The 21,172-nt window shown below is 52.2% G+C and overlaps 1 protein-coding gene across 1 annotated transcript; it reads right to left on the reverse strand.

Annotated features, from left to right (window-relative positions):
* Nucleotides 1–10,268: 10,268 nt before the first annotated feature.
* WFDC2 (WAP four-disulfide core domain 2) lies at nt 10,269–19,673 on the reverse strand. The gene is made up of 4 exons (XM_075527803.1): nt 19,562–19,673; nt 18,871–19,008; nt 14,214–14,366; nt 10,269–10,422 (listed from the first exon to the last, which is right to left on the reverse strand). Exons 1-3 carry the CDS (start codon nt 19,641–19,643, stop codon nt 14,215–14,217), a joined length of 372 nt encoding a protein of 123 aa, XP_075383918.1. The 5' UTR covers nt 19,644–19,673; the 3' UTR covers nt 10,269–10,422; nt 14,214.
* Nucleotides 19,674–21,172: the final 1,499 nt, after the last annotated feature.

Consider the following 21,172-nt stretch of genomic DNA (forward strand, 5'->3'; position numbering starts at 1 on the left):
TGACTTGCAAATTCCTCAGACAAGAAGAGGGCTGGCCGGGAGCAGGTTTAAGAAGCCCTGCTATTCACCACGCTAGTGCTTGCTCTGTGGGTTTGTGAATAAAGCAGGCACCGTGGAGATTCAGCCTGGGGTCAATATCACGGGCGCCCTACTCTGCAAGGTTTCCCGGGCTGCCACCATGCTGGAGTGTGCCAGCAGTTCCGGTGCCAGCCAGCCTCAGTGGCCACCCTGCGCTCTGACACAGCACCATCATCTGGGGAAAGGAACCGGCTACCGAGTGGTCCCTGTCATATCTTCACCAGCATCAGTGGCCTGAGAGCTACGGGAGTCCAGGCTCGGCTGCTATGGTCCCACGTACCAGTGCTTCCAGCAAAGGCCTGCTTCTCGTCCCTTCCCTCAAAGTGCATTCTCGAAGGGCCCCCTCTATGGCAGACCCTGGGAACCAAGCAAAGCAATGACGACCCCCCCAACGCGCTTCCATTCGCAGAAAGACAACGACCAACAAACGGAGAAAATGCAAGAAATGACCACTTCACAGCAGCAGCAACACAAGTTCAAATTATATGGAATGAGTCATGGTGGCAGGTGCTGGGGGGGGGGTGGTGGTGGTAAGGGGAATTGGGGGGAGAGGGCTGCAATTTTAATGAGAGGGGCCAGGTAGAGCTCCCCAAGAAACGAACATATGGGAGGGGGGCGGCCGTGGAGCTGATACTAAGGGCTCCGTAGAAAGTAAATCCTTGGAAAATGATGGTGGCGACCTGTGTACAAACATGCTTGACACGATTGATGTGTGGATTGGGGGACCCATCACTAGGTTGGCTAGATACCCCCTCCCCCCGAAGGGGTCAAATATGAGAAATGTGGGTTAAGGCCCTTCACTGAAGGGAGACAGTGGACAGCGAAAGATATGAAATAATAACAATATAGAGTTGATCAAGGATTCCTGAGGGTGGGAGGACGAGGGAGGGAGGGGGAAAAAGAGGAGCTTCTACCAAGGGCTCAAGTAGAAAATGTTTTGGAAATTGAGAGGCTGGAGACTCGGAACAGAGAAAGGATTTAGCCAGGAATGTGGAGTTAAGAGGCAGGGAATGAACTCCCGGGAGGGAAAGGAGATCAGGGAAAGTGAGAGGGGCATCTTGAGCCCCAACAAGTTAGGTCAGGGAAATCACAGCTTGTCGGTGAGGTGGTGGGAGAGATCTAGGGCTCGAGCTAGGGAGGTGTAGGCTGACAACAAGAAGGGAGATTGTTTTCTTGCAGCTGCAGGACCTTGAGTCAGGATGCGATCCGTGGGATGTGCCTTTGTTGTTTGCCAACCTGCTCCCTGGAGCGCTGGGACAGGGGCTGCACAACCTTGGTCTGCAGAGAGAAGCTCCTTGGAATGTTGGGGCACAAGATGCATACTTCAGTAGGTCGTTTATCTTCCCGAGAGGCTGCAAATGGGGGCCTTGAAGTTCTGTCTTCCTGAGGAGCTGGAGCGGGGATGGGGGCTGCCTAGTCCGGACCCAGCCCAAACACATACCAAGGGTTCAAGTAGAAAATGTTTTAAAAATGATTATGGATGGGGGAGGGAGGAGGGGAAAAAAAAGAGGACCTGATGCAAGGGGCTTAAGTGGAGAGCAAATGCCTTGAGAATGATTGGGGCAGGGAATGTATGGATGTGCTTTATACAATTGATGTATGTATATGTATGGATTGTGGTAAGAGTTGTATGAGTCCCTAATAAAATGTAAAAGAAGAAAAGAGAAAAAAAAGAAAAAAAAAGAAAAGACAATGTAGTGTGCTGTCTTTGGTAATCACATGAAGTGTCATGGACATAAAATAAGGCAAATGCAGTAATTATATGTAGTGTATTAATCAATTCATCCAAACTCAGACCTGTGAAACTTATTTTAAAATGCATGTATCACATTTACTAGAGAATTATAGCCTTATAAGTCTGAAAGATAGATGTTTTATTTGATTTGAATATATAATATAAAATTATAATATAATTGATACAATATTATATATATATTCTTACCCTGAAATTTTTATATGTATTAAATATGTTTTGGAAGTTCAAAAAAAATGATTATGGAATTGTATAGATTGTTATAAGAGCTGTCAGAGCCCCCAATAAAATGATCTTTTAATTAAAAAGACGAACAAGAAGAAACGTCCATGTGTGTAAGGATGAGAGTGTGAGGGAGGAAGGGTTGTTTCTCTGGGTGAGGTGAGTCTAGTCCAGCTCAGAGCCGCTGCCCAGGAGGTTTCCCGGGCTTTACAAAAGCAGTTCCTGGGGGTCCTGGTTTGTTCTCCCTGGGTCGCTTCCAAACACTGAGCTTTAGGTTGGCCATTGCTTCTTGAAGAGCTCCCCGACTGCAGATGCCTGAGGGGAGGGTGTTACCGTGGCGGAAGTAAGTAAGACAAAGGGCTATTGTCCGCGGGCTTCCTGGTCAGTGTTTGCTCTTCATCAGGAGAAAGCAGCTGGATTGAGAGAATGATGAGATGGCTTAGAGACCTGCCAGCCTCCCTTTAGAGCTCCGTCTCTGCAGAATGCTTTTCATGCTCCCAGCCTGAGGCCAACCAACACCCGGTGCTTTCCCTCCCTCCCACGGGCAGAAAGTGGGCTACAGTGAAGGGGATCTTGTTGTTAAACAATGTCATGACCGTGGTCGATGGAATTCTTCCTGGTCCTGCGGGAGGGCCTCCAAGTGCGTTCCAACTCAGGGTGAGCCATGCGAAGAGCAGACACACACACCACCACCACCACCACTACCACCACCACCACCCACAACCCATACCACACACCACCCCCCCACCACCGCCTGTTTCTTGGCCAGAACCCTTATGCAGGCAGATCACCTGCTCTTTCCCCCTGGGCGACCAAGTGCTTAACTGCTGTGCCCTCAGGGCTCCCCCCTATTTCTCACCCCCCCTCCACTCCCACATCTACGCAGATGGAACCTCCCAGTTCCCCCTTCCTCTGCCGGCAGGTTCCCCCTGGCTGGTTTTGAGCAATGGTGGGAGAGCACCTGAGAGCAGGCTTGAAGTGCGCCTGCACTTCTGTCCTCATGACACTATGCCCCAGGCAGCCTGTTGGCCAAAGAAAGTCCAGCCCAGCAGAACCCTGAGGAGGAGCCGTGGGTGTGAGCATGGGAGGAAACGGTGATTGCTCGTAGCCGCTGAGCTTTGAGGAGGCTGGTTGGGGAGCATTGGCATGGCAACAGCCAACCACGCAAACCCTATGCCATCAAGTTGATTCCCGCTTGTGCTGCATTCTTTACGGAAGCGGATCGCCAGGACTTTTCTCCTGTGGCACTGCTGGGTGGGTTTGAACTGCAAACCTTCTGGTTGTGTTTCTGGTTCCTGTGCCTCTTTCAATTCAACCTTTTAGAATTCAAGAAAGACACACTTCCACCGAAGGACCTAATAAAGGCTTGTGTAAGGGAACTGAAGCTTCCACCTGGCAGCTTGGGTGGCTTGATTCTACTGGGTTCAAGAAACAAAAACAAACAAACAAACAAAAAACATCCAGGGAATTCTGACTCATTGTCACCCGATAGGATAGGATTGAACTGCCTGCCCTGCCCCTGTGTCTTTCTGAGACTGTATTTTCTTTCTTTCTTTTTTTAAAGAGATCTTCTTTTGTCCCATTTATTTTAGGACAAGACTGTAATTTCTTAACAGAAGCAGAAAGCCTCGTCTTTCTCCCCCCGAGTGACTGGTGGTTTCAAACCACTGACCTTGCGGCTAGCAGCCCAATGCATGACGGCTCCACCACCGGGGCTCCTCACTGCAGGGTAAAGAATGAAAACCCTCTCTCACTCGCTCTATTGTAGCAGCGTCTAACCACCTTCCCTTTGAACGCACTGCCCCCTCTGGCGTGTTCTCAGCAGAGCAGCCAGAAGGTCCCATGCACACAAGTCAGATCCTCTCCTCCCCCTGCTCAAAGCCTTCCAAAGCCCCCCCCCCCGCCCCCCGCCCCCAGGTCACTGGGAATAACAGGTAACCTCCTTACGATGACCCCCAAGGGCCTCTGGGCCCCAACCACCTCTCGGGAGTAGCTCCCTGGTGCTTCTCGTTCACTCCAGTCACATCACACACCTGGACCACTCTCAAACCGAACCTACCAGGGGACAAAAAGAACTCTAACTTCCCCTTAAGGTGCTGGTGGAGGCCTGAGGTTGCTCTCCCAAGCCCCGGCCCAGGGTGCCCCGGTGCAGTCTTCTCACTCAATAAAAATCTCCACCACCAGGTCTGCCGCTCTATCCTCAGCACTGCATTTCCCGAGTCAAACCAAGGAGAGCAGCGTTGCCTGTCAATTCCAAGCAATAGGTGACTGCCTGCCGGGAGCCGCCGGGAGCCTCTGCTACGGGTTCTGTGGCCACAGATAGGCTCGTGGGAAGGGGCAGCGTGATGGATGGAAACATCTGCATGGGTGCTGGCGGCAGGAAGGGGGATGGGAGCACGTACAATTCATTTGCCATCTGGACTCGGGATGTGTCCTGCCCGGGACTCTCTTCGGAAGGCAAATTTGAGACAGGAGAGGGGGACTAGCGGTCCACAGTGAATCCCACAGTTCTAGCGCCCCACGTCTTTGCTGGGGACAGCTGCCACCAATCAGAGGACAGGGAAAACACGAGAGGGCACACTGCCCTCTGTCGCCAGGTAGCAGCTTTACAGGGGAGGGTGCACCCAGAAAGAACTGGCATTGCGCTGGGCAGAGCGGAGCTGTTTGGTTTTTCTTTTCTTCTTAGGATCATTTTATTGGGGGCTCTTATAACCATCCATATATCAATTGTATCAAGCATGTTTATACGTATAACGCCATCATCATTTTCTAAACATTTACTTGCTATTTGAGCCCTTGGTATCAGCTCCTCTTTTTTCCCTCCCTGCCCCTCTCCCACCCTCGTGTGACCCCTTGATAAATTAAAAATTATTATTTTCATATCTTACACGGACCGCTGTCTCCCTTCCCCCACGGTTTCTCCTCCCCTCCTCTCCCCACTTTACCCTAATTCTCCTGGTATCGATACTCCCATTTCTGTTGCTGAGCGGTTTATTTGATCTGGATTCCGTGTGTCTTGAGTTCTTGTCTGTACCTGGGTACATGCTCCGGTCTAGCCCACGAGTTAGGTCAGGGAAGTCGCAGCTTGTCGGTAAGGTGGTGGGAGAGATCTAGGGCTCGAGCTAGGGAGGTGTACGCTGACAACAAGAAGGGAGATTTTTGCTTGCAGCTGCAGGACCTTGAGTCAGGATGTGATCCGTTGGAAGTGCCTTTGTTGTTTGCCAACCTGCTCCCTGGAGCTCTGGGACAGGGGTTGCACAACCTTGGTCTGGAGAGGGAAGCTCCTTGGAATGTTGGGACACAAGATGCATACTTCAATAGGTATGCAGGATTGGGGTCAAGATAGTGGGGGGTGGGACGCCTCAAGGAACCAGAGGAATAGTGTGTGTTTCATCAGTACTGTACTGCACCCTTGCTGACTCATCCCTTCCTTGTGACCCTTCTGTGAGGGGATGTCCCATTGTCTACGGATGGGTTTTAGGTCTCTGACCCCCCTCATTCTCAACAATATTTAAATTTATTTTACAAAACAACCTTACCACCTTCAAAGTAGTCTCCATTACATTTAATACATTTGTCAAATCTGAAACTCCATTCTTGGAAAAAATTTTCAAACTCATCCGTTTGAATGGCTGACAGCATCTCCCTCGGTTTTTTTTTCTTCCTTCACCTCTTCTATGTTGTCAAATCACTGTCCTTTCATGTCCTTCTTCATTCATGGAAACATAAAGAGGTCACACGGAGTGAGTCAGGTGAGTAAGGTGTGTGCGGCAAGAAAGGCATTCTGTTTTTTGCCAAAACTGGCACACCGAGATGGCTGAGTGAGCAGGTGCATTGTCATGGTGGCAAAACCAGTCCCTCATCTGCCAAAATCAGGCCTTTTTTTGTCACACACTGTTACACTATGCTTTCAGAATCGTTAAATAGAAAGCTTAACAGTCTGACCTGCTGGAATGAACTCCAAATGCACCGTGAGTCGGCATTTTCATCTGTTCAGGAAGTTGATGGAAGTTACTATCCAGGTTTGTCATCAATCAACATTTCACCTTTTTGAAATGAATAAAATCACTCATACACTTGAGTTTTTCCATAGTGCCATCCTGTGCTCAATATCACAACAGTTTCTGCAGCATTTTTCCCAAGCAGGAAACAACATTGCATAGCAGCACGCTGTTCTCTGAAATCAGCCATAAAAAAAAAAAAGGTTTGAATGAAACTGCTTTCATGAAAAAAAAATTCACTGTGGCCAGAGAGGACCTTCCCAGGCAACACCCCCAGGTACACTAACTCAGAACGCGTTGCTCGATGCTCGCCTAGTGGGGAAGATGCGTACTACGAAAGAAAGCTCTGTTCCGATGAATGACTAGGAGGCAGGAGAAGAGTCAGGGCAGGGTGATGGTGGGGCAGGGGAGATCAAAGGAAACAGAGGAGAGATCTAGGAAGCACAGGTATGGATAGAGGCACACACATAGGTGTGCACTAATGTAAATATAGCACATCATAAAAATTGAAGTATTGGCCTATGTACATATATTTATATAGCAATATAGTGGGGAGTGGACAGACTTTGGGCCTCTGCTCAAGCCCTCCCTCAATGCAAGAACACTCTGTTCTAACAACCTGGCATTCTGTGATGCTCACCCTCCCAGCATGATCGCTGAAGACAAAATGGGTGCACAAACAAATGTGGTAAAGAAAGCTGATGGTGCCTGGCTATCAAAAGATGTAGCATCTAGGGTCTTAAAGGCTTGAAGATAAACAAATGGTCATCTAGCAGAGAAGCAAGAAAGCCCTCATGGAAGAAGCACACTAGCCTGTGTGATCATGAGATGTTTACGGGATCAGGTAACAAGCATTAGAAGATCCAAAACAAACAAACAAACAAACATATTGTTGAGAATAAAGGGTGTTGGAGCAGAGACCCAAAACCCAACTGTAGACAATGGGACAGCCCCTCACAGAAGGGTCACCAGGAAGGGGTGAGTCAACCAGGGTGACCAAGCCCTCACTCACCCCAGGAACTAAAGTGAGAAATCAGTGCAATGGAACAAGAATGGGGTCTTGATGTTGGATAACCCAGGTTCAATCTTGGCTTTGAAAATAACTTAAACATAAGGGTGCTTTACTCAATTGATGTATGTATGGATTGTGATAAGAGCTGTATAAGCCCCAATAAAATGATTTATTAAGTTAAAAAGAAAGAAAATAACTTAAATACTTGTGAATATGAGTGCAGTACAGTTAAATGGATTTGGGGTACACATGAACCGTGAAATACTATACAGCCATGACAAAGAATGACAAAACCTTCATACACGTATGTTAACTAGTAGGAGATGTAGGATGGGAACCTGCTCGACTTCACGGGACAACGCTGGGGTGAGGTCAAACAGCATCAGCACAAAGCTGATTCCTGTCAGGCGGAAGACAGACATGCGTACCTCCACACCACAACCTTTGTCCAAGTCTGGCACCTGCCACCCTTCCCATGGCACTCTCTGCGTCTCTACTGGGCTTGAGAACTCATTGCAAATGGCCACACCAAACTCACAGTAAGGTGGTTTATGAAGGAAGTAACAGGTCACACCTTAGACTCAGGATCAGGGAGTTCGTGGGTAGTCTTCCTTCAGTGCAGGGCAGTCATGCCCTCTCAGCCCCTCCCAGCCATGCAGGTCTCTTCGTGGCTCCCTGAACATGGGTTCCTGGCTGCCGTTTGCGCAGGCTGCTCTGCCAAGCTCCTAGAACTCTGCGGCAAAGCCTCTTGTGTGTCATTTGTCCTTAGCGTCACAGCCTTTGACCCAAGTTACAGTGCTTCTAGAAGTTTCCTTGTCTTTTCTTCCTGCTGCCCCTTTCCCTGTTTCTGTTTGCAAAGCCAAGGTACGGTCCTCCCTCCTGGGCCGTGAACTGACGAATCACCTCTCAGTAAGCCACACACTTCCTCTGCACAGTGAGCGGTAAGTCACCTCACGGGCACTCCTTGCAAGATGCTTAACTACCGCAGGGCAGGCTGTAGCCCAGGAACAGACAAAGAGTAGCAAACAAAGTTGTTTACAGCTTACCCAGGAAAGGTCGATCAATTTTGACTAAAAACAATAAACCTTCTAGGGTAGAAAACTGGGGCAAACCACCTAGGGACTTGGTGGGAAAATCTCTCACACTCCTTTCCCACTGGATTAAGGTAAAGGGCGGCATAAAGGAACTTGCTTCACTATAACTCATATGGACTGATCTCTAAGCGAAATTAAATTGAAAGCGCAAGGTACAGTACAGGTGCATTGCATGCGGCTAGGGATGTAAAGGGGGAGTAAGAATGATATATCTCTATCTCTCTAGTCTAGATAGATAACAGAGGGATAGGACGGAGAGAGGTAAGCAGAGGCAGAAGAAAGGAGATATGGGGAAGGGCAATAAAGGAGAAGAATTGGGGGAGAGAGTCAGGTGGAGAGGAGGCCAAGAGAGAAATAAAGAGAAAATAGAGAGAATGGAGTAGAGAGACAGGCTAGAGGGTGGAGAGGCGGGACTAGAGAGAAGGGTCAAAGAGGGGACCGGCTAAATGAGATAGTTAAAGTTTATTGTGCCAACCTGGCCCATAAACCCATGTGGAGTTAATTGAAGGGTGGAGAGATAAATGGCTCAGGGAGCCTCACCTTTCCAGTTCTCGGGTCTCTTGCTTTGCGATGGTCGGACCAGGGTGCAGCTGCCTTAGCCAGTTTCCTGCTTCAGCTGGCAAAGCTGACTTCCTGTGAGATATCCCCGAGGAGAAGCCACATGGACCTACCCCAATGCAGCCCTGGGTGCTGGAGCAGCCATGTGGAGACCCCTGCCAGCGCTGAGATGCTTACAGGTTCACTGATTCGGCTTTCCTCCTGCAGTCGGCATCATTGCATCTGTTTTGTGAGATGGAGGAGGACTGTGGAATGGTGTCGGACATATGGGTTAATGGGTTAATGTTGGACTTGTGGACTTGGGCAGCACTGGGTGGGGGTGTTTTCTTGATGTGCACTTAGCCTTTACATAAAACTCTCTCTTAAATAAATGAGTTTCTGTGGACTTGTTTCTCTAATGCACCCAGACTAACACACTAAGGGTAGACATGGAGCACTGTAGAGAGGAGAAAGAAAGAGGAAGAGAGAACAAGGGACAGAGAGAAGCAGAGATGGGGATGGGCGTGCCTCTCACAGAATACACAAGAAACGGATGGCATAGCTTTCCTCTGGGATGGGGTTGCGGGGAGGGGCCCAGGGAGACTGGGATGAAGCACTTCTCACTAGTCAGCCTCTTTTTTACGTTTGAATTTCGACTCCCAGGAAGGCATCATTTGTGCAAAATAGAAATCCAAGCTAAAAGAAGGAAAAGGGAAAGGAGAACCCTGCTTTGCTCCTTTCTTTCCGTGAGGCTGCACCCCAGTCTGTGGTGGTGACAGGAGACTGTGATCAAATGCTCCGAGGGGTTTGGGGACCACCCCACCCTGCCCCCAGCAAACCCAATGTCCCTTCCAGCTCACGGTGACCTCAACGGTTACAGAGTAGAGTGGCTTCCTGGGGATTTGTTTCCTGTCTTTGTTTGGCTTCTCCCACAGAGTTTGAACCACCAACCTTCAGTCCAACAGAAAATCACAAACCTCTGGCATCACAGGGCTCCCTTTTGAAGACCCAGGAGGCCTGCCTCCTGAGCAGGTCTCCCAGCACCCCGTCTCTGGCGAGGAATGCACCCGGAACCACCAAAGCTGCTACTGCCAGAAGCCCAGCTGTGCATCTGAGAGCCTTTAGGGCAGCGGTTCTCAACCTGTGGGCCGTGTGTGACCCCTTCGGGGGTGGGGGTCGAACAACCCTCTCACAGGGGTCGCCCGATTCCTAACAGTAGCAACATGACAGTGATAAAGTAGCGATGAAAATAATTTTATGGTTGGGGTCACCCCAACATGAGGAGCTGTATTAAAGGGTCGTGGCATCAGGAAGGCTGAGAACCGCTGCTTTAGGGACATCCAGTCACCTCTCTGAGCCTCTATTTTGCTCATCCATCCCACTGGGGAAACTGCCAAGAGCGCAGGCTCCAGTGTCACACTTCACCTGGGAATGTCCCCGCTGATCCAAGGTGGTTCCTTGTGGACTGTGTGCCTGGAAGAGCTGACCACGCCCCCGTCCCCCTCCCACCTCCAAGCCAGGACCAGAGAAGACAGGGCAAGAAGGAATGCCACACAGCCTCCGGTGCTGGAAGTGGTCGCTTTATTGGTTGAGAGAGGAAGCAGCTGTGGTCCCCCTGGGACAGGGGTACAGAGGCCAGAAAGTGGGGAGGCAGCAGGCCTGGAGCAGATGCTGGGTCAGGCAGAGACTCCCCTCTCCAAGTCCTCAGGCTAACAGCGGCAGGAGCTGGAGGAAGAATGATGTAACCATAACATCAACAATGACATAACCTAACATCAACAAGAGCCAAGTCCCTGCAGCCCAAGTCCAAGGGTAGCCCTCCCACCTCCTCCAGAGGTGGCCTCCTCCAACCCCTGGATTCAAGTGCCATTTACCTGCAGGCCAAGGACTCGCTTCTGCTTCAGAGCACGCCCAGTACACACCTGGACACACTGCTCCCAAATAAGCTCTGTGGCCTTCCTGAAAGGCCCCAGGCATCCATTGCCTCAAAAATCACATTCCCCGCCCCCTCCCTCAAAGTTCCACCTTCCCCTACAGCCCTTAAACTGGGTTCCTTGATCAACTAGATCTTATTTAGCCTCAGGTCACGGAAGTGAAGAGACTGGTTGAGTGCCACAGCTGAGATTTGAACCCCGGTCTTCCTGACTGCAAAGCCCACAGGTGCTGCAGGCAGTCCTGCAAGCAAGGGAGTGACATCCTTGGGGACCTCCAGGCCGCAGGGGCAATGGCGCCCTGGTCAAAGGTAAATGAGGGAGGGATCGCTCAGGAATTCCTGCCATGCTCATCACACCTTAAGTCTGAGTGCCCTGCAGCTGCAGAAACCGGTCAGCTCCTCCCTGGAATGTCACCCCCCACCCCCACCCCATCCCCACCCTGTGTCTGGGCTAGGGCTGGGACATAAAAATTTAAGAGAAAGAATGAACCCTGAGGCACACCAGAATATGGAGTGAACCCCTGGGGACAAGGCCAGAGACTAGATTGAAAACAAAAACACGTAACAAGGTAATGTACTGACTCCCCCAAAAGTATTTAAAAAAAAAATCCGATCATGTGGGAAACGGCAAGGCAGCCTTGGACAATTAGCTCACTGGTCTTTCCGACCTGTTCATAAAACATATGCTGATTCTCACCCCGCCTTTGCGACTGACTGCAGGGGATGGCGGTTTGGTTCCACAATGGTGGGCCCTTGGGTGCATCCTTTCTCTGGGGGCCCCGTGATCTCATCTGTGCAGTACCAGAGTCCAAGCTCCTTCATGAGTGAGATCTTATCAAAGTCAGATACTTGAGCAGCAGGAGGCATTCCAGGCAGGGTGTGTGCAGATTCTGCCCCTCCGCCTTGTTGACCTTCGGTTTTTTTTCAGGAGGGGGAGCCACACAACAATTCCTGATCCCTGTGACCTCCTCGCTCTATACAGAACACTTCTGCTTTATGCTTGAGTTCCACTGTGCTAAGTTGACAGTCAACAGAAGTCCTGGCAGCAGAGGATCCAGTCAAAGCCATTGGCTGCTCTTTCTTTGGGAGAAAGATGAGGCCGTGTGCATCCATAGAGACTGAGTCTTGCAAGAGCGGAGGAGGGAAATGCACTTAGAACTCAGATCCTGAGCGTCTGGCTTGCAGAAGGCAGTGGATAACAGCGAAAGTCCAAATTCTGTGAGCAGAGGCCCGGCGTGGATAGGTCTCCAGAGCAGCGGTTCTCAACCTTCCTCATGCCGCGAGCCTTTCATACAGTTCCTTATGTGGCGGTGACCGCCCCGACCCAACCATAACATTTTCGTTGCTACTACCTCACTGTCATTTTTGCTATTGTTATGAATCGGGTGACCTCTGTGAAAGGGTCGTTCGATCCCCAAAGGGGTCAAGGCCCACAGGTTGAGAACCACTGCTCCAGAGCCCCCTCCTCCCTGCCCCCCACCATTGACCAGGGATGTGCACAGCCTTGCTGTCACACAGAGAACATGAGAGACTGGGTTCATGCAGATGGAGTTGGGTTAAACTATAACACCTTATCATTTGTTCTCCCTTAAGATCCATTTTCAATTCTAGTTTCTATTATTTCCTGGTTTATTTTTGATTGAGGATTTTCTCTCTTTGTCATTGTTGTTGGGTTTTGTTTTGTTTTCTGTATATGAAATCCAGGGTAGGTAAATCTATAGAGACCATAACTGGATTAATAGTTTCTTACGATTATGGCAGAGGTGGTTGGAGGACAGTGGAGAGTTAATGAGCACAGAATGAAGAAAATGCTAAAAAGAAAAAAAGATTCATAGCCTTGGAAACCCAGCAGGCCAGTTCTACTCTGCCCTACGGAGTAGGGTCCGAATGGGTCACTATGGGTCAGAATCGACTGGGTGACAGTGGGTTTGGGGCTGGTTTCACATGCTGAGTCTTCTGCTTTGTGAAAGTTTCACTGCCCCACATGCCTTGGTCTTTCACTTGACTTGGTAGTAAGACAAAATTAACGATCAGCTGCAACTTCAAAGTATAGGGAAATAAGATGTAAAATGTGATTTGTTCTTTTTCCCCTTATGTTCTTGCTATATACAAAACAATTCTGCTTCCACCACCATGAGATAAACCCCTAGTTTGCCTTTGTTCTGGGAAGCACCTTTCCTTGTTACAGATTCAGACTTCCTTGATCTATAAACCAAATAAAACTTCAAATTATGGTATCACATTGCTCGGATTCTCTCTCTTCTCCCCTCTCCCCTCTCCACAGCCTAAACAGCCTCCCAGAGAGGCCTCCACAAGCCACCTCCCACTGACTCATCCTTGAGGACCGCCCAGAGGCACCTCTCTGGGAAGCCACCCCTGCCTGTCCCACCCTGCTGCCCCTCACCCCTCCCGGGTGGGTTTTTCCACACGTCTGTTCTCTGTTCTTCAGTCTGTCTCCTTCACCAGACTGCAGGGGCTGTGAGCTGTGACCTTGATCTTCCTTCCCTCCCAGTCCCAGGCTGAGCTGCACACCATGCCCACAGCACCCCCATGGGGAGACCGGTGCTCTGGGGCTTTCTTTACTCCTTGACGCTGCTCTGTGACTTGTGGTGGTTGTCATTAGCTGCCAAGCAAGCCCATTCTGAGGGTGTGTGTGTGTGTGTGTGTGTGTGTACACAGCTCCGCGGGGGTTCCAAAGCTGTGATCTTTTCAAAGCAGAGAGCTCAAAGCACCTGCCTCTGGGGGAACTCAAGGCACTGACTGGGCATCTGGGATCAGAGCCCATCACTGTGTGCACCACTCAGGAACGTCTTGCTTTCTGATTGAACATTGATTCGTTCTCCATCACCTAGCGGGAAAGGGGGACTTTGAAGTTTTATCTTTTCAGTGCCTAGAGCCATGGACGTTTGGAAACTGGCCTTGACCTACCCAGAGTAAGCGCTCCACACACCTCAGACGTACCCTGGATGAAAGAACTTGTGTCGTGAGACCTCCCTTACAAGAATACAGGACAAACGGAGCGGGAGTAACCTCTGCCACACACATGCTCGGTAAAGTAGAGGGCAGAGTCCGAGGAAGACCCTCAGCGAGGTGGGCCGACGCAGTGGCTCCAACCTCGGAGTGAGTCCCTGTGGGCCCGGCCCAGGACCTGGCGGTGCAGTGCTTCATCCTGCGGAGCGCAAGTCGGAAGGGGTTGGATGGTACCAAATGGCCGCAGGGCCGTCTCGCACCTACTCTGTTTCCATTTCCTTCCTGGGACGCCTCTTCCGCCATCGAGACGTACTTGGTTCTTGATTTTGCTCACCATCCCTGCCCACCCCACCCCCCGCCCCCCGCCCCACTCGAGTACAAACACCACCAGGCAGAAATGTCGTCTGCTTTGCTCAGACCCAGTGCTGGCCAGTGCCCGTGTCTGGTCATCCTGGTGGACGGCACGCGGGTGCACAAATGGACAAGTGAACGAACCCCGGGACTATTTGCCGGCGCCCCACTTCTCAGCCTGCGGTCGCACTGGGCAGCGATGGATAGGTCTCCTTCCTTCACACACACACACACACCCCCACCTCCCCACACACACACCTACCTCAGAAGTTGGGTGTGGCGCAGGACACGTTCCCGCAGCCGTTGCGGCAGCATTTCATCACGCCCGGACACTGGCTGTCCACCTTGCACTGGTCCTCACAGATGCCGAGGGGGTGGATGGCAGAGTTCAGCTGGGGACAGGAGCCCAGTTTTTCTGATGGCAAGAGGGGGTACAAGAAGGTGGGCCACGCGGGGCCGAGGTGACGCTCTTGCAGCCTCGGGCCCTGGCCCAGTCTCTCAAATGGTAGCACGAATTGCCTGGAAGGCCACCTTCAAAACTCTCCTCCAGCTCCCAGGCGATTGTGGCATCTTAGGACCACGGTTTGAGTCCCACCTCTGCCAGAGGCCAACTCCATGACTCAGGCCGAGCAGTCTCCTAGAGCCCAGGGTCCCCCATCTTGGGGCTGTTTAAAAATAAGACAATGGAGGCAGGCGTATTTCTCCTGGAACAACCAGCTACTTTGTAATAATAATGAATCATTACAATAACTAGCACTTAATTAGCCTACTCTGTGCCAGGATCCATAGAACACAGGACTGGGCGGTATTTCATTCCGTTGTACACACAGGGGTTTTGGGAGTGGAAACCGACTAGACAGCACCTAACAACAACAATGTTGGTGGTAGTGCCCCTGCCAAGGAGCGCTGGATTAGGTGGTGGGTTTGTTTGAACTTCAAGGTGAGCAGTTCAAACCCACCAGCTCCTCCAAAGGAGAAAACTCGGGCAATCGGCTCCTGGAAATACTTAACAGCCTCACAAACCCTACCTACGGTCTCCGTGAGTTGGAGTCCACTTGATGGGCTTTGTGTGTTGTTCTTGTTTAGGATGCCAGCTGGACCACCTGTCTGTCAGGTTACTGTATGGTGGTGAGGAGGCTCGTGTGCTGCTGTGCACTGGAAGCGACGATATTTCAAATTCCCGCAGGATCACCCATTGCGGACAGACCTCCACAGACTAAGACAGACTAGGAAGAAAGGCCAGGTCATCTACTCCTGAAAATTAGCCCATGACAACGTGGTGGCTCACAGCTGAAAACTGTCCTGCCTGGATGTTTCAGGTACATCAGCAGCAGGACCAGTCTAATCTCTAGAAGCTAGCACATTGGGTCAAGCAGAGGGTCAACAAAGGCATGGGCGACTCGACGAGATGGACATGCTGATGGTTGTGAGGAGGCGGGGACCTGGGCAGCATTTGATCCTGTTCTACATGAGGTCGCCAGCAGTCAGCCTAACACGTACCAAGTATCATTCCAAGCACCTGCCACCTAGTAACTAGTCTTCATCATAATCCTCAAAGAAAGGGGTGGATATTATTCATTCTTCCTCATGTTACAGATCAGGAAACTGAGGCCCAGAGAGGTTAAATGATTTGCCCGAGGTCATACTGGTTGGAGGCAGTATCTGAGCTGCAGGAAAACTCACGTCTAGCCGCTATGTCCCACTGTGGAGCAGTGAATGACGTCACGCGGTTCTACTAGCCCGTAGTCTTGGGCCCTCCCACCAAATGACTGAGTGGGGCTGTGCACACCGGGGGCTTGGGACTCCAGTGTGGGGAATGTTCAATGTTGGCACTTCCCTGGGGTTAAGGCGAGCCATCTCAGAAACAGAATGGGAGCATCTCATTACCATCCAGAAAGAGGAACCAGGGGCAGAGCAGGTCCTTTGGACCCCAGGAGCCCTGTGTGCTGAACCTCGTTGATGCAGGGGATAAAGCTGAGACACCAGAGATGCGGTGGTAGCTGAGCCAGAGTGCCAAGAGCATAAGACAGAGCAGTGGACTTCCAACCCACGGAATGTAAACAGCTGAGTGCCCCCAGTAAAAGGCTCATTTCAGAGTGGGTCCAGGCACTTAATGAAGGGGGGCAGGGGACTAAGTTTGCTGACTCACAGGGCTAGAGCCAAGTGTCTTTAGGCTGAGGTTTACGGTGCAGTGGAATGCCCGTTTCATCAGCACTAATAAAACTTTGTAACACTACCCAAGCAAGGCAGAAGCCAAGGGCCCAGATAGCTGAAAGGCCAAGAGCCATAGAGAAGTAACCCTGCGAGCACAGCTAAGATGCTCACCTGAGCAGGAGAACTGTATCTAGAACATCTCTGATCTTGAACAATACCTGCTAGCTTCCCTAATAAACCCCACATCTTAGTTTATCTTAGCTTCCAACATGACAACACACAAGCCATCTCACGGCAAGCTGGAGACAAGCTTTCCTGCTTCATAGGAATCCGCCTTGGGCTGATGTTGTGTTGATCTTCCTTCTCCCTTGTAAAGTCAGACAGGGCCCCCATGCCACTTTTACCCTATGATGCTTCATCGACTATAAAGCACAATGTGCACACAAGTTCACACACCGACCCCTATACTCACTTGCAGTTTACACTCACTCAACTCCAGGGCCCGCATACAGGTACAAACCCAGTCACACTTGCTCTCGCTACCACACGCACAAACAGCTACCAGGCGAGTGATGATGTGTCTCGGACAAAGTCCCTTGGGTAAACCTCAGCTCTTACACCAACTGCCTCCTTTGCAGGGAAGATGTCTTGCCCCCATTCACATCTGGGATGAGGAGAACGAAGCCCAGAGAGGTGAGTAGATGCGGACCACCCAACACCACGCAACTGCTCCGAAGTAAAAGCAAGACCTCAGCCCCAGCCCTCTAACTTCCAGTCCAACATGCAGGGTTCCACTCGGCTGACCCGATTGTACCTGTGATCACTACGCTTCACTTCCTAGGGAAGGAGAGGTGGGAGTCGGGCTCTTTTCCCAGGAGCCTCAGGAGGAGCTCCAGCTAAACAGAAAGTACAGGCCCTGGTCTGGGTGATTGGCTCTGCAGGACAGGAGTGGCTGCCTTTCTGGGACCAAGAAAGCGATTCCATTGAAGAAGCAAGAGCGCCCAAGACACGCTGCCCTGGGACGCCAGTTATTGGTAACATAAGCCCTGTGTACCGAGTATCTCCCTGGGAGACAATTCCCGTAAACAGTTACAGCCTCTGGAATGCACAGCGGGGTTGTTTTGAATCAGCATTGACTCGATGGTGAGATGGGATTGGAGATCATGTATCTAGCCTTAACAACATGCTTCATGTGTAACCCCTGTGGGTTCCTGAGACTGGCACCATTTACCAGAGTAGAAAGCCCAGTCTTTCTCTTGCAGAGCTGCTGGTGGTTTTGAACTGCCGGCCATACGGATCCTATGGGTCACAGCCTAGTGCGTAACCACTACGCCACCAGGGCTCCGAAGCCAATTCTGTAAAGCTGATCTTATTTTGCAGGTTCGAGAAAGCAGAAGCCCAGAGAGGTAAAGTCATGCAGTCAGGAGAGAATTGGGAGCCAAACTTCCTGGTCAGCTCAGGCTTCCAGGCCTCTTCTTGTCTCGGGCTGTCCATTTGAGACAAAGGCACAAGCGCAAGGGGTTGTCCATCCAACAGCAAAGGTGTGATGGGCCAGCCCTCCCTTGGAATAGATGTCATGTGTTTGCTGTTGATAGCCGCTGCTGAGCATGGCCGTGCAGGAAGAAATTAAATACGGCCAGTGCTAGATCATGGGGTGAAATCCAGACGATTATCAGGTCTTTCTTCCGAGTCTTAGTCTGAAAGCCCCACTATTAAGCATCAGAGCCACCCGCTGACTGGGAGACAGGTATTGCTGCATATGAGAGCCACCGTCTGGAGGTCAAGACCTTGGTTTCCCTCGCTGAAGGACCCCCACTCCCCCCACCCCCGCTTCATCATAGGTGTCTGGGCACCCTGCTGATATCTCTAGGGGCCATCATGGAGAACACAGGGGCTGCAGGGGCTACATAAAGAGCAGCATTTTCTGGGTACTCTCAGGTCACAAGTCAGCCTCCAAACCTGTTTTTCCTTAAGGAGGAGCAGGGGGGTTGGGGCTCTCTAGGGCTACTTCCTGCTCTCCTGGGTGTGGGGACCTGTGTCCTCAAGTTCCTTTCAGGAGCGCCCACGCTTTCAGCCACCTGACTCATCTCTCTCTGTCCTAGGGCTGGAAGGCATGGCTTTCCGGAGGAGCGAGAGCTGGAGCCCCGGGGATTCAGCACTGGGAGCCGCCTGGCGGGATCCAGGCCTTGCGGGCAGTACGGAGCAGTACTGGACCGGGTCGCTAGGTTCAGACCTCGCCACTGGATGGTGCTGCTGCCTTGGGCCAGACCCTTTCCCACGAGGTCCTTCATGCCCCCCTTCTTTAAGATGGGCAGCTGGCTCTCCAAACGCTATGAAGTCCCCTTCGGCCTGGGCCGAGAGATCGAGAGATCGGAGGCGACCTGCCCTTGGGGGGGTACGGGAAGGAGCCCCGGGCTGCACTAGGAATGGACACCCCATGCCTGGGGCCCAGTGTGCATCGGGCCCTGGATCCCAGCAGGCTCCTGCCGTAGGGTCTAGGGTCGCGGTGTCCACAACAATGTGCCCCTGTGCGCGCTGGGAAATCCGTCACGCGCCAGGGACTTGAATCCAGCTGGGGTGCGCAACCGCCACCCCCCCCCGCCCCCCCGCTCCCCGGCCCCCCCCCTTTCCGGACACGCTGCGCTTCAGCGACGCCTTTTATCTCTCTCCAGGCCAGGCAGGGAGGGGACAGAGACCCTGGTCGCCAAGCCTCCACTCTCCCCAGGCGGCGACCTCCCCGAGCCACGGGTCCCCCGCAGGCTTACCATTGGGGAGAACGCAGAGGGCGACGCAGCCCGAGCGGCAGCACTTGAGGTTGTCGGCGCAGTTGCTGTCCGAGGCGCACTCCTCCGTGCAGTTTAGGTCCTTGGGCAGCTCTGGACACACCCCTGTTTTCTGTGCTTCTGCGCGTGGGGGGGGGGGGGTCAGGGGATGCGGGGCAGGATCAGCGGTGGGCCTGAGCCCCAAAGGATGCTCAGTTGCCCAGAGGGGCCCACGTGTCAAGCCCCAAGCTCTCCTCGTTCTCGGGCCCTGGGACTCCCCTCCAGGCCAGAGGGTCCCAAGAGCCCAGAGGAGTCCCCGAGAGGACAGGAGTTCCCCAGCCCCTGGCCTGAGCGCCCTCACCTCTCAGCCCTGGAGGGACCCTGCGTAGCTGAGAATCTAGAAGCTTCCCAAGTCTGACCAGAGGGTCCCAGGTGTTCCCCCGCGGTCTCCCTCCTTCATCACGGCCCCCGGCCCCATATTTACGCCCTCTGTGGCCTCCCACCTCTGCCATACTCACTCCCAAACCCCAAGCTGCAACGGTCCCACCTTGAGACCCCCCAGGGGACCCCTAGTCCCAGACTTCCGTGCCCCACTCTCGCTGCGGGAGCCCGGCGTTGCTCCAGCCCGGGAGAGGCTACACGGAGACCGGTTCTGTCCTGCGCTCTGGGCTGGGCCTCTGGGCGTCAGGCTCACCTGTGGGACCCAGGGGCAGGCCCAGCAGCAGCAGGCCCAGCAGGAGGGCAGCGGTGACGCTGAGGCAGCCACGGGAAGGCATGGTGCTGGAAGGGCGGGGTACCGGTGCGAGTTGTCCTGCGCAGGGTGATTTAAACTCGGGCTCAGGGGGTGGGGACTAGGGGGCGGGGCGGGGCCGAAGCCAGCGGGGCAGAGGGCTCTCTACGCTGGCAAGCCAGCTGCCACCTCAAGCCATTACACAATCTCCAGGGATCAGGTGTCGCTCTTGGCCCCTGTGAGAACCAGGAACCTACGCAGCTTCCAGTCCGGCCATGGCTCTGCCAGCTGCAGCCGGACACTCGTGTCCACCTCCCTCACCTGCCTTTCTCCCTCCTGGGGTCTGGGGACCAGGTCCAGCAAGAGGACAGGCCCAGGACTCCTGGATTCGGACTCCAGGACTCTGGGGTCTTCCCTGACAATGCCTGTGTGTGTGTGTGTGTGTGTGTGTGTGTGTCTGGGGGGGCGCGGGGGGGAGGGGAGGGGGGGCAGGAGATAAAAGGGCAGGGATCTGGGGAAGCAATAGAGACCGGGATTAAGAGGTTGGATTGAGGGTCAACCAGATCAGAATGCAAATCCCTTTTGGGGGATTAGTGGTGGCTGCCTCTGTTAGCAGTTAGCGAAGCGGGGCACATAGTAGGGGCTGTAGAAACAGTCGTTGTTAAATTTAAACAGCTACCCTGGACAACCCACTGGAAGAGGTGCCCATCTCAAAGAAAGGTGGGACAACAGAATGCAGACATTATCAAACAGTATCATTAATATCACACACAAGTGAATTTTTGGCAGATGATAATTAAAAAATGATTACAGCAGGGTGTTGACTGAGATTTGCCAGCAAGTCAAGCAGATTCAGAAGAGGGTATAGAAAGAAGGCATTCATGGCTGCTGTCAGGGGACTCTTGACGGAAAGCAGACTCCCAGAAAGATGCTGAGCTGTGTTTTGTTGACTATGCACAAGACCGTGTGGATCATAATAAATTGTGGGTAGCATTGTGTAGAATGCAAATTTCAGTACATTTTGTGGTGCTCACAGGGGATACTGCCCTGCTTGGAATCAGGAATGGTATGTGTCAGGGTCAGCTAGAGACCTGAAGGACCTATGAGGTCTGATCTATCCCAAGCTGCCTCACCAGATCCATTCCACCAGTCACATCAAGATCAGTGAGAGGTCTGGATGGACCATCCCACGTTGCCTCTCATGATCCATCCCAGAGGTCAGGTCCAGATGACTCATCCCCACACAGAGCAGGACAGGGACTGAGGTGAGCCAATAGGGTCCCGCCTCCTGACCCCTACAAAATGCAATCTCATACTCCCAGACCCCTAGACGCTGCTGTCTTCCTCCGATCTTTAGGCAACCTGCTCAATAATTGATGTGTATTTTGTTTTTTAAATCTTTGCTTTACTTGCTGCCTTGTCGTACCTGCTGGTCTTGGTGCCTTGCCCGTGTGGCCCCCTCTGCTGTAGTGGCCAACCACTAGGGAGAAGCTTGCCAGCTTTTCTCCAATGAAAAAAAGCCTGGTGACATTGACTTTCCACACATCACAGCTTGTACCCTTTCACCATCTGTGT

This window comes from Tenrec ecaudatus, chromosome 12 (genome assembly GCF_050624435.1).
Source record: "Tenrec ecaudatus isolate mTenEca1 chromosome 12, mTenEca1.hap1, whole genome shotgun sequence".
Lineage (NCBI taxonomy): Eukaryota > Metazoa > Chordata > Mammalia > Afrosoricida > Tenrecidae > Tenrec > Tenrec ecaudatus.